General features: G+C 40.7%; 1 protein-coding gene across 2 annotated transcripts in view; it reads right to left on the bottom strand.

Annotated features, from left to right (window-relative positions):
- Positions 1-13,120, bottom strand: part of ADARB2 (adenosine deaminase RNA specific B2 (inactive)) — a 612,280-nt gene that overhangs the window by 71,914 nt on the left and 527,246 nt on the right. For both annotated transcript variants that reach the window (XM_059729167.1, XM_019498622.2), the window contains one exon: positions 2,193-2,361. In XM_059729167.1, the coding sequence (XP_059585150.1) occupies positions 2,193-2,361 (169 nt within the window). The remainder of the gene's footprint in view (positions 1-2,192; positions 2,362-13,120) is intronic.

Below are 13,120 nucleotides of genomic sequence, written 5' to 3'. Positions count from 1 at the left end.
GCAGCAGCTCTGCAGAAAAGGACCTGGGGGTTACAGTGGACAATAAGTTGAATACAACCCAGCAGTGTGCCCTTGTTGTAAAGAAGCCTAAAGGCATATTGGGCTGTATTTGTAGGTGTGATGCCAGTAGGTCAAGGGAAGTGATTATTCCCTTCTATTCAGAACTGGTGAGGTCACATCTGGAGTACTGTGTTCAGTTTTCAGTCCACATTACAGAAAGGGTGTGGACAAATTGGACAGAGTGTCCAGCAGAAGGCAACAAAAATCATGAGATGGATGGGGGACATGACCTACGAGGAAACACTGAGGGAACTGGGCTAACTGGGATTTTTTAGTTTAGAGAAGAGAAGACTGAGAGGGGTTTGAATAGTAGCCTTCAATTACCTGAAGAGGGTTCAAAAGAGGATGGAGCTGGACTGTTATCAGTGGTGGCAGATGATAGAACAAGGAGCAACAGTCTCAACTTGCAGCAAGGGAAGTTTAGGTTAGATATTAGGAAGAATTTTCTCACTAGGAGCGTAGTAAAACACTGGAACAGGTTACTCAGAGAGGTGGTGGAAGCTCCGTCCTTGGAGGTTTTCAAGACCTGGCTAGACAAAGCTTCAGTTGGGATGATCTGCTTTGAGCAAGGGGTTGGACTAGATGACCTCCTGAGGTCCCCTCCAACCCTCAATTTCTATGATTCTATACCCAAACAACCTTGTCTGCTTATGTTCCCCAGAAATCTGCTCAAGATCTCTGTCTCAGGACAGTCTGAGCAAGAAGCTGAGACACACAAGGTTACTTTGGGTTGCTCAGCTGTGCTAATTTGCAGTTCAGGGTGTAGGACTGGTGTAAGTAAGCAAAGCCTATTTCTGGCTAATATGCCCTCTGACATTTTTAATATCATAAAGAAGGAATGAAAATATCTATTGCTTTGGCTCCAGGTCCATTCTGCTGTTAATGTGGCATTCGTTCAGGGTTGCTAACCCAAGATATTTTTTTTACTGACAATCTCCAAACTTTTTACTGACAATCAAACTATTTTACTGACATGTTTTTACTGACATATGACAATGGAAATGTAACTTCTTCAATGCCATAAATGGCAGTAACAAAGGTTGTGTTTAAATTTAGGGGTTAAGCATCACCATTCTATATTTAGCTCAAATCTCTGCTCAGAACCCTGGAAAAATAAATTTTAACAGCGTGTGCTAACATGAACAAACTTCCCTACTTACAAGCAACATTTAATTAAACAGTGGGAAAAGAGATAAACACAAACTTGGAGACAGCCTTAAACATTAAACACTTAAGTGAGACCCATACAGTTATAGTCTCAGTTACTGGCAAACTAACCCAGGGGATCTACCACCTAGCTCACTATATTGGGAAGAGACTCACTCAGGACTATGATACCACCAGGAGCCATGTGGCCTTGCCTACTTTCAAAGTGAACACTCATGGCAGGCAGGTGATGTCTGATGGGGCAGTGGCAGCATGTGGTTGGTAGGAGGAGGGGGCTCTTCCTCCTATGTGTGCCGCAAATCCCTGAACGAGAGCTGCTTGCAGGGCACCAAGTTGGGCTTCCCACTCAGGTACAAGGAGGCTCTGCTCTGCTCTGCTCTGTCTGCCCATCAACACTTGCATCCAGCCTCATTCTGATAACGGATCTTCAAAGTCATGGCTGGACATAAGGAAGCACTTCTTTACTGTCTGAGCCCCCAAGGTTTGGAATAGATTGCCAATGAAGGCCTTAATGGTTGGTGTAGTTCAAGAATGTGATATATATGTGACTATGGGTGTGAGAAAAAGGAATGCAAATTACTTCTTGGACATGATTCAGTAGTGGCCAGGAAGGAAGGAAAATGCTTATAATGAGCTAGGTGACCTGCCTCTCAATCTCTGACCAGTGAGTGCTTTATTAGGCTTGTGCAGAAAAAAATTGTATAGAATCATCAGGCTTCATAAAATTCAGCTTTATGATTCATATCAAATAGCTGCTGAAGGAAAATCTGCTGAAATGAAGTCACTCATGACCCAGCACTATAGACTATCTAACTCTGCTTTGCTCTGTACCCAGTACTGGCCACTCATCTGTCAGACTCCTAAACAGCTACATCAAGGAACTGTGGATTTGGGTGCTGAGAGGATAGACCTGTTTGATAAAAGACTATGTAACATTTCCCAGTCATCAACAACATTCAGTTTACCTTAAGTGCAGCTCTAGCTGTGAGTAAAGGAAATGAACAAATGCTCTCCTTGCCACAATTTCTGCATGGCAGTCGTTCACCACCAGCCCTTGATCATTAATGTATTCTCCATTTATGCATTTGGTACCTGATGACAGCACGATCACCTGAGCTTGCCTGCTGTCCAAGCCTGCAGAAAAGGAAACAAAAGAGTTGTGAGTCACCCAAGGGAGAGCAAGGCATCCTAACTGCTGAAATTCTAGCAGCCCACTCTTTGCTCTGGCATCTGAGACAGCGCTAATGGGATGCATGTGGCACTGATTACATGGTCTTTGGAATATGCAGGAATCTCATATCTCAGCACTATTAGAATAATAGAGGCTCTATTTCAGTCTTCACTAATTCCCAGGTAAAGGCTTGCTACAAAGTTTACTTGTTAAATCAATAAGTACATTATAGGAGAGCACATGCTGCAAGGAGGTAATAAAGATTTCCCACAGTGCTGATAAGTGGTCAGGTTTTTATGAGCTACTGAAGACTTTTTCTGATGGGAACACATACTCCTCATCATATTCGCTCTCACTGGAAAGGACAAAATAAAAGGCAAGTAACACTTTTCAAGTGTCTTTTCTTTCAAAGTCTCTCAGAACAGATAGACACATCTCTCAGTCCAGTCTCCCTTGTTTGCTGCCCTAGGAACTGTTATATCAGGGTTTCCTCTATTTTTGACCTACAAAATTCTGAAACATGGCCATGATCCTTCCTCCTGAAGATAGTTAGGTCCTTCTTCTCCTTCCTTACTGCTGACCCAAGTCACCCTTAGCAGGTGTGGGGTTGAGAGGGACATTTTGGGGAGAAGGGGGGACCTGGAGAGGGGGGTATCTCCACGGGGTGTGAGGCAGGAAAGTGGGAGTGGATGGGGTAGAAAATAGGAAGAGGTTTTATATACTTAAATGTGAATGGGTGGCATGGCATGGAGGTTCCAAATATGGAGGTGATGCCTGCAGAATCTACTTTTGTTTCTTACCTATGAGCAATAACTTACTGTAAGCTGCTCAGAGCCTTTATGGACAGACCATGATATAAAGCTAACAACAAACACAATAATATGTTTTTTTAAAACAGGCACAACCCTTAGCTTTGTAGAATGAAAGACTCACCTCACAAAAATCAAAGGGAAAACCTCCATTGACTTCAGTGGAACCAGGATTTCCCTCCCAGAATGTTTTTTATTCAGTCACGGCCCAAGCCGTAAGAAGAAGTATGAGCCTTGGCCTACTTAAATTATTGTAGAACACCTTACAGAGCACGTCTCTTTTTGATTGACAGAGAAATCAACTCTCAAACATGTATTCTGGTAAAGTAATATATCACCAGAACCTCGCTATGTATCTCTGGAATTTAATCCATTTTGACAGCTGTAAACAATTATATACACACTGAGCACAGCAATCCAAATGGTTAAAATTTAACAAAGAGGTGATTAAGGAGCCTCAAGTCAGATACACCCATGCTGTGAATGGAAAGAACCTTACTGCAGGCCAAATATGTCTGTCTTTGAACCTCTTTACTGGAGAATGCATACTGATCGGTACGTACAGTTGCTTTGTTCTCCTTTTTGTGACCTTGTTTTAGGTGTTACGTGCTTTGAGATTTGTTTTACATAGTCAGCCTCTTCTTTTTTAGGCTGAAATCTATTGATTAGTGAAACAAACAAGAAAATGCAATGATTTTCTGGTTTAGCATCAGCATGCTTAGGGCCATGTTCTCTCCTAAGATACCTGGTTTGGATTGGAGATAAACAGCAATGTGTTATAGTTAAGATAAGAGAGGAAGGATTGTCTTGTGGTTAAAGAACAGGACTGACACTCAGGAGACAATCGGCATTATATTTGGGCCCAGCCACTGACTTGCTATAGAAACTTAACCTCCTGGCTGCTTAGCTTTCCATTTTGTAAATGGGAATAATAATACTTTGTAATCACCAAAGAGTGTTTTGACATCCTCAAATGGAAGGCGCTATACACTGTAATTGCAAAATTCACATTGAGTACATTGATTTATCTGAGTTCTGATTAATAATTAATATTATTAGTATTGTGCTGACAATGTGTTTGGAATGTGTTTGCTGTGGAGGGACTGAATTAGGAAGTGTTTGTTTTTATAGTTATTATGATATAAAAGCGATGTGGAAATGTGGCCCCTATGGCACAAACAAACAGAGATATTTGTAGTTTGTGCGTTGCAATTACTTTGTCTCAAAATCAAACAGAAGCACTAATTTCACAAAAAGGGAATATGTGAATCACCCTACTGGCACAGACTGGTGGTCCATGTAGTCAAATGATTTCTTCACTGACAGTGGCCACCATCAAAAGTTTCATGATGAATGTAAATGCAGGGTTATTTGCAGTTTACTACACTCCTCAAAATTTGTGAATTTTGTTGCCTTTTTGGACTGAGGGATTAGTCAACATTTAGGGCCATAATGAATGAATTAATAACAGAAACCGGTATGTCTTGCTGAAATCCTATTTGTTTTTAAAAATATGAACACAAGATCCTGCTTCCTGGGACACAGCACAAATAACAGGAGTTGGTTTTCCTGTCCAGAAATACAGGTCTGCTTTTTAGCCTGTCCTGTGCCATTCCCAAGGAGCTCGGTCTCTGCTCGCTCTCAGGACAATTCTACAAGCTATTTCTCTTGTTTGCTTCTGACTTTGTTCTTCACTTTCTAAAGGCCGCAGGCAGAGCTTCAGATAATTGCACATTGGGATTTGATCCTCGGTGCCAACAACTGTGCCTCCTGCCGTGCTATACATGTATGGCAGGATGAGCAATTATGGAGATCAGGGAGATTTCCCAATTGTACAACTGCTGGCAGCCTTGCTGCTAGTTGCAGTAAGGGACTGAAAGACTCCCTGAGGGGTGGAGTCTTGGGCATCCCCCGACCTTGGAGTTTAAATCCTTGGTCCCAGCAGCCCAGCCTGTGTTTCTGGCTGCAGGGGATCAAGGCTCCTAACAAGAGGAGCCCCTCAATTTTGTCTTCTAGGAACCGTGATTGCCCATGCCTGGCAACCCCAGCAGGTCTGTTTGGCACAGGGTTTTAAACTCCTTGGTGAGGGGAGCCTCTTGGTTCTGTCCACCAGAAGCCTTTGATTCCTCTGCACTCAGCAGCACTGGCAAGGCTGTGGAGCACAGGGGGTTTAAAATCCCTGGGCTCCCCCCCACGCATCCCTGATACAGTTGGAGACCCAAGGCTACCCTGTCAGGGACTGATTCTGACAGCCAGCAGACTGTTGACATTGGGCCCTAGACAGCTGCAGTGTGTGGACCTGCCACACGCTCAGTTTAAGGCACCATATAAACCAGTCACAAAGATGTTCTACATTATGTGTGTGTCTACACATTGCTGTATGGTGACATTGCTACAGTGCTATGCTTTAGTACTACCTTTTGGAAGTCCTAAAGCATAGAGCAGTAACCACATGTACTGCATCGTGCGCATGGCACACGGTTAGAGTTTGCTGCTGCTTTGCTGTGGTAATGCACTAAAACAGGGGAGCATGCCACTGTACCCAAATAGCTGCCAATCACATGTAGACTCATGTGCTTGCTACGTCACCATAGCATGATGTACGGTGATGTAGCATGTCACTATGGCAACATAGGGCAATGTGTAGATGTGCCTCATATGTGGAATATTTTTGTGGCTGGTTTGCTATTTTATGGCACCTTTAATTGGGTGACTATGTGGCACTATTGCCATTTATGGTACAATTAACACATGAATTTCCCTACAAATATAACATATGCCAGGGGCCTGACAGTCACAGATATATATATATATATATATATATATATATATATATATGTATAGCCCCAGGAAAAACTAGAGTATATCTTCTTGTATATGCCAGTGCCATAGGTGATAGGTTTTCTTGTTTCAGATATCTTTCGCCCTACCTAAGACGACTGGAATCTTCTACTAAGTCTGAATGAAAGGTTGTTAGCATGGTCATCAGCTTAAGTGAGATCAGTGATTGCTAAGGGATCAAAAACACTCTTGTTGTCAGCACAACAGTATCAAGACTGTCCTTGGTGTTAATGAAGTAGGTGCTGTTCCTCAGCCTCCAGAGAAAGAAAGCTTATTTGCCCCCAGTGGGTACCTGTCCATTCATGCCTGCTCAGAATCATATGCCAGGGCTGAGGTCATAATGTAAACCTCAAATATCAAGAACATGTGGACATATCCTGAAAGAAATGGCTTCCAAGACTCCACAAAGTTGGCCTGGTAGATCATTTAACATGTCAATGTTTTTTGACACATCTCAATCCTAATTAGTTGAAATTATACTGATGTTTCTCACACATCAACACTCAGAATACCTAAGATATGTGTCTCAGGACTCTAATACCCCGAAACACAGATGTACATGACTTATGCATTAGTATTGAAATAGTTCACACCTCACTGAGGAGCCAAATGGGGACAGTGATCTGTAACCAATATACCACTGTTGAACACCATGTGTGAGAGAATCCTGCATAATGAGAAACACTTTCAACAATCTGACAGTTGTCTGATGCATTCAGGAGCATATATGCAAATGAATTGTTATCTTGCATGCCTTATTTTTATATGCATGATGTCAGGGATTTGTCCCCTGTGTAATACTTGCTGTTACTTCCCTTCAAGACAGGGTAAACTTCTCTGAGAATATAATGTGTGCTCCATTGCTGGGGGAGACAAACTTAGATTTTAAAGGAGAAAAGGCTTATCGCATGATTACTGTGTATGGTATTTTCAATTACTGAACTTAAACTCTTAATGCCAGTGATTCAGAGCTGGTAGTCTCTTATGCATAGTTGCTTAAATAGTTGTTACTTTTGCATAGGAAGCCATCATTATCATCATAATATTTTAAATACTATACTTAATTATTAAACTTTATTGATTATTAATCAACGTAATATTACCATACATGCCATTAATAGCAATAACAACAACAATAATAACCGATTTGCTCTCTTTAATAATGCCTTGCATTAATAAAGTGACCTCTAAAAGTCCCAAAAACACTTTCTAAACCTTAATTAATTTAATTTTGGACACATGGAACAGAACAAGGGGGTATGCTATATTCATTTTAGATATGGGAAAACTGAGGTACCAAGTGTGCTGGAAACTGATTGGCAGGACTAATTAGCTGAATGCTAAGCTCTACTGACTGCATGAGGGAGAGAGGAGAGGGCAGGAAGGGTTTGAAGAAAGGCAGGGCTGATGTACACTGCATTTTGAAGGCCTTTGGTTGGTATAAGAATAGTTCTTTAGGGTCCCTTTTTGAGCAACTGCAGGATCTATCTGCCAAAAAGGAGTCCCTGATCGTTCGTGGAAAATGAACCAAAAATACTGGTTTTTATTAATCTGTGATATTTTTCAACATGAACATTCACAATATATTTCATTAACACTGTTTCTACATCTCAGTTTTCTGAGACACCCATACAGATAGCGTTTCACAAGACTGAAAGATAGTCCTTGATACAGCTTACATTCTCACTGATGGGAACCAGGCTTAGAAGACATCCTTACTTAAAACAAAAACAATATTCATTTAGCTGTAGTTCTCTGATAGTGCCTTGAAGATAACATTCATCAGTAATCTTAGAGCTGGATCATTTGAAAAACAAGAAGATCTTATTTATTATACCTTAATTAACTCCTGACCTGTAAATTATCAGAGGTCACTGAGTATTAGTTCTCTTCAGAGTCTTGCATGAAATAGTGTTGCAGAAGACATTTGGTTAAAAGTAACCAGTGAGCAATCTCTAAGAGGCTTCAACAGTTAGGTTTCTATTATTTGCCTTGATGTTCCTAATAGTTTTCAGTTTAAAAAGGAAATGGAACAGGGAAAGGAAATAGGGGAACTGTATTAGTGTATGGGCTGAAAAATAGCTGAAACTATTTTCCCAATGGCATTTGGGGAAGTGGTAAAAGAACTGGCCAAATATTTTATTAAAAAAATGTTATGCAAAAACTGAAGAGTAAATTATTAGATGAATATATTTGCTAATGACTCATGAAACACAACCCAAATCACAATGCAATGAGGTGTTGACATAATGGATCTTTCCTATATAGGGCTGAAAACCTACAACTGCCATGGAAGCTGTGGTATGCCATAACCTGACCTAATCAGCCATTGAAACCTTGACCCTCTGGATGTCAATGGAAATTTTGCCACTGATTTCACTAGGGCCAGGATTTCCCCCTTGAGTATCAGAACCCGAATGAGAACCAGAAAGGGCTCCCATACTTTGCAGTCAGTATCTAAACTCTTACGGGATGTTAAAAGTACAGAATCAGAGCTAATTTCTTTGAAAAGTTACTAATTACTGAGAGATACCACACATTGATACAGTCAGGGAAAGACTAATAGGCATTTCTTTCATATGGTAAGTTTTAGCATGTTTATAATTTAGGTTTGATCTCCACTGAGTTGATAGAAACACTTCTACTATGGAGCCACTTACTATGTTAAATAAGCGTGTCCTTACTTGGGAATTCATGTATGGGACAGCTGGCATATTGGCTAACACACAAGAGATGGACCAGGGACTTCTAGAACTAAAGGCATAAGGTGCTACGGCTCTCCTAAAGAAATGCTGCTTTCTACCTAGAACTGTAACAGATTCACAAGTCTACAGATTGAGCACAGATGGGATCTACAACACACTCACCAGTGGTGTAATACCAGTGTGTAGAAAGGAGTCAGAGGCAGGTGAAGGAATTATTGGGGTCAATTTATGTAGTTTTCTCCTTAAATTTTACCTTTGAACATCCTTTCCTCACTGCTTACGACTGACTTTCTGAAAAGCACGTTGCTTAGGTGTGTATCAATGCAGTATATTATACAATATTTTTATGTTATACTGTAATCTAAGAGGCCAAGAGACTGTGGACTGATTTACATCTTGTCAAGTGAGACCTTACTCTATATGGATTTAAAGGGAATCTCTCCCCAGAACAGAGCATGCACGTGTGCTTGTTTTAGCCTTGATGGAAGCACTAAATGCCATCTTCATTCTTTTAATCTTCCCTCATGGTGTACATCAGCTTCTCTATCCCCTACATGTTTTGTGTTTGCCAGTTCTGAATTCTCTCCAATTTGTTGATAAATTTAATTTGAAAATAGTATTGGATCTCTTCTTCTTTCCCCAAGTCTTCCTGATGCTCTGCTACCCAGCTTTAGATGAGCTTCTCAACATTTTGTGTCTGACTTTGAAAAATGGCTTCCATGCTGGAGCTATTACTGTGTATACAAGAATCAGAAAAATCACTGACCTACAGGCATTGGCTTTTTATGAGGCTTGACATCAATTGATGGCATCTCAGAAACCATATGGTATCCATAGGGAGAACAATATGTTTTCTTTTATACTATTTATTGCACATACATGGGTAAAACATATGTGGCATGAGTTGGAAGGGCTGATTTTCTCAAACTAAGAATACTAAGTTAATTTTTTGCCCTTTTCTAGTACTCCACATCTGAGGAGCTCAGTAGGTTTTAAAAACATCAAAAGATCCCTGTGGGGTTGGTGAGGGATATATCAGGGTCACTTCACCCACCACTGAAAGACACACACTTCTTTAAAATGGAACCCAATTACCCTTTATAATGAACAGAGACACTATACAAAAGTACAGAAAGTGAAGTAGTATACTGTTTCCATTTGAAACTATGGAGCAGGTGTATGTAACCAGAAAGTAATTATCTTAGGTGGAATGCAGCTATTCCACTGCTGCTAGTAAACTGCTCTTGAAGTAAAAGTAGCCAAGGTGATCATTTTTCTGTTTTTGATAACACCACCATTCCAGGGGACTGAGGTCAGAACAGACTCCTGACTCGCTACCACCACTTCTTAGAGCACACTGATGGTTGCAAGAACTCTCCCACCCAAGAACTTATCTGACCTGCTCCTATCTAGTTTGTGGAAGAGGATAGGAATCTTATTATTAAGATTAAGTAGAATGTCTGAAGGTTTTATCATGTCTCATGCTTACTACTGCCAACCCAAATCTTAAATATCATGACTCAGGACCCCTAAACCTTGAGATTATTTTTAAAAAATCCATGAGATTTTAATATTAATACATTTGGTATCTTTTTTACTGGCTTTCTGATGATTGAACTTTTAGGATTTACAGTTTCCATCTTTTTTCAAAATTCATAGAGCTGGAACTTATTCTTTTGAACTATGACAGCTGAGGTTCACACACAAATAGCTGACTCGGTGCATCTACATGTGCAATTAATTTGAAGCAATAAACTATGGAGCAGTTTGAGCTGGAGTAAATGACTCCTGGGCACAGTGTCTACATGTGCCTGGGACAGCTGCAGTTTGAGCCAGGGGCAGAGCAGTTTACGTCAAGGCCAGGGACATGAGGGGTCAGTCCCAGGGTCCAGGTGGTGGCAATGGGTGGCAGAGGGACGGGATGGGGCACAAGGGTGCTGAAAGTGTGGAGCCATGTGGCCAGGCATCAGGCAGGAGTCTGGCCCCCTGCTGCCTGGATTGACCGGGTGCAATTTATGCCCGCGGTCAATGTCTACACATGCATATCATCACAGTTAATTACCCCACTGTAAGATAGTATTGTCTCCAACAGTACTATCTTATAGTGGTGTTAACTAGTTTAATGTGGCCTAATAGCATTGCACATGTAGACAGCTAATTAGTCTACTCCATAGTTAAGTGCATGTGTAGACATGACCTCTAGGAAGTCTGTATGTAGAACACTATGGGTGTCTTTATCTTTCAGACCTTTTGTGCCAGGAAATGGCATGCTCAGACATGCAATAGGTCTCTGCATGTCCTACCTCCTATACTAGAAGCACTGCAATCATATCTACAGTACTGGAGGTAGATACGCTATTTAGCTAATTTATGTCCACAGCTTCTTGTTTGGGAGGTAGGAAACCCTTTCTGACATGATAATTTTGTGTACATGCCCTCAATGTTCTGAGACTTGTCAGACAACATGCAGCTGTTATAGCAGCCTGAATGTTACTTAAGGATGTTACAAGAGTAGGTGGAGACATTAAACAGGGAGCTATGTAAAAGTAGGTCTATAGTAGGAGCCAAGTGTGGGGATGTGGTTCACAGATTACACGCATAGTTTTAAGAAACTCACTACAGGGAATGGAAGACGTGTCTGTTCATGAATGCTGCCTGAGATAACTCCATCAACAAAACCAGTGGGGTAAATTATTGGCACAGTAAATTGACTTCATGTTACACTGTTTTAATGTGCTGTCACACAGGGAATGTCACATGAATCCAGTTTCCACAATAAAGAATTTGGGTTCCTGAAAGAAATGCTTAAGAAGAAAAACAAAAGTCTCTTGGTCACTGACTTTGACAGTCAAGAGACCTTGCAAGCAAGGCAGTTATGTCTCCTTACACCAGATTAGACCCCCAGAGAGAGGCGATGCCTACTCATCAGGTATTTGTTTAACATTCAGAAGGCTCAGTTGTGACTGAAGTCAATGGCATTGTATCCACTAACACCAGGATTGAACTAGGCCTGCTCTCCGGTTTCTAACATTTGACACAATTAATAAAGAAATGTTATAGTATAAGCATTTTTCACTGCATATTTTAGGCTTTGCTGGGACTAATGAAATGCATCTTTTTCTTCAGTTTCATCCTGTAAAGAGAACTCACTGTATTAGGAACTTATTTGTCTTAAAAGGGGGGAAAAAAACAAAAACAAAAAAGGAAGAAAAAAGAAACAGAAAAATTGGGCTTGATTAATTTATTTTTAAAAAAAACCACCTTTTATTAGGTTGGAGACAACTGACACAAACTACTGTTCACTAAAAAGCAAAGCCAGAAATAATGATAGTGTAACTCCAGCCCTTGTGAATAATTAATGGGGTACAATTTCATGTTATTTTAAATGGTGCTGCATCTCTCTCTGCGAAGCGATAATTTTGTGTTCTTTCTTTGCTATTTTTTAACAAATCAATCAAAGGGATTCTCTATTGTTATCAGCAAACGTGTATTTGGAATAATTTTCAAAGCAGCTTAATGGAGCTCTGATCACACTGAGTTTTTTCCCACTCTCTACCCATTGTGGAATAGGTTCAGGGCTCCATTTCTAGTTTATTTAGGGAATGAAAATTCCCTGAAGCTTTCCTGAACATGGCACCTGATTAATCTTGTATTCCTTTCTGTTAAGTTTTTTCCATAGCAACCATATATTACTGCTGGAATGACCTCATTGTATAAGTAGCAAGAAAGGGCAAATGTGCTGGAAGGCCTTTGTGGGAGAGCAAATGTGGGCCTGATCCTGGATTGTGATCCATGCAGACAGATTTCTGGCTCCTAAAAGTCCTAGCAATGTCAATGAGGTGCTGCAAGAGCACAAGAACCTGCTTGAATGAATCAAATTGAAGGACTGGGGCTTGTGTGGGGGTTTATGTAGAAAGCAGCAGCTGGACACAAAAGAGCAGCTATTTCTACTGCACAGAGGGAGAACTTCTTTCTGTTTAAAGGTTCAATATACAAAAGCCATGTCAAAACAGACATAAGTTATGGAGATCACATTTTGTGCACCCCAAAACTACTACTGAAGAGGCTGTTCTTATAATAGCTGCTGCTATTGCTAATTTGTTCCAGGTTCCAGACAGGAACATAACACGGCAAGTCATGAACAGCAACGTCATGCCTGCTTTGTTGTTTTTATTATTATTGTTACTATGTCAAGGAGTACCAATCCTAGACCAAAGTCCCATTGTTCTGGGCTCTGTGAAAACACAGAACAAAAAGATGGTCCCTGTTAAGACAAGAGATATCTGCAGGCAATTATGTGTCTGTGTCCCTCTTGTTATTTGAAAGGGGGCAAGCAAAAAAGACTGTCTAGCATTTCTCCCTGAAAT

The sequence above is a fragment of the Alligator mississippiensis genome, chromosome 5, assembly GCF_030867095.1.
Source record: "Alligator mississippiensis isolate rAllMis1 chromosome 5, rAllMis1, whole genome shotgun sequence".
NCBI lineage: Eukaryota > Metazoa > Chordata > Crocodylia > Alligatoridae > Alligator > Alligator mississippiensis.
The sequence above is the reverse complement of the archived record's forward strand: the minus strand, read 5'-3'. Positions and strand labels throughout refer to the sequence as shown.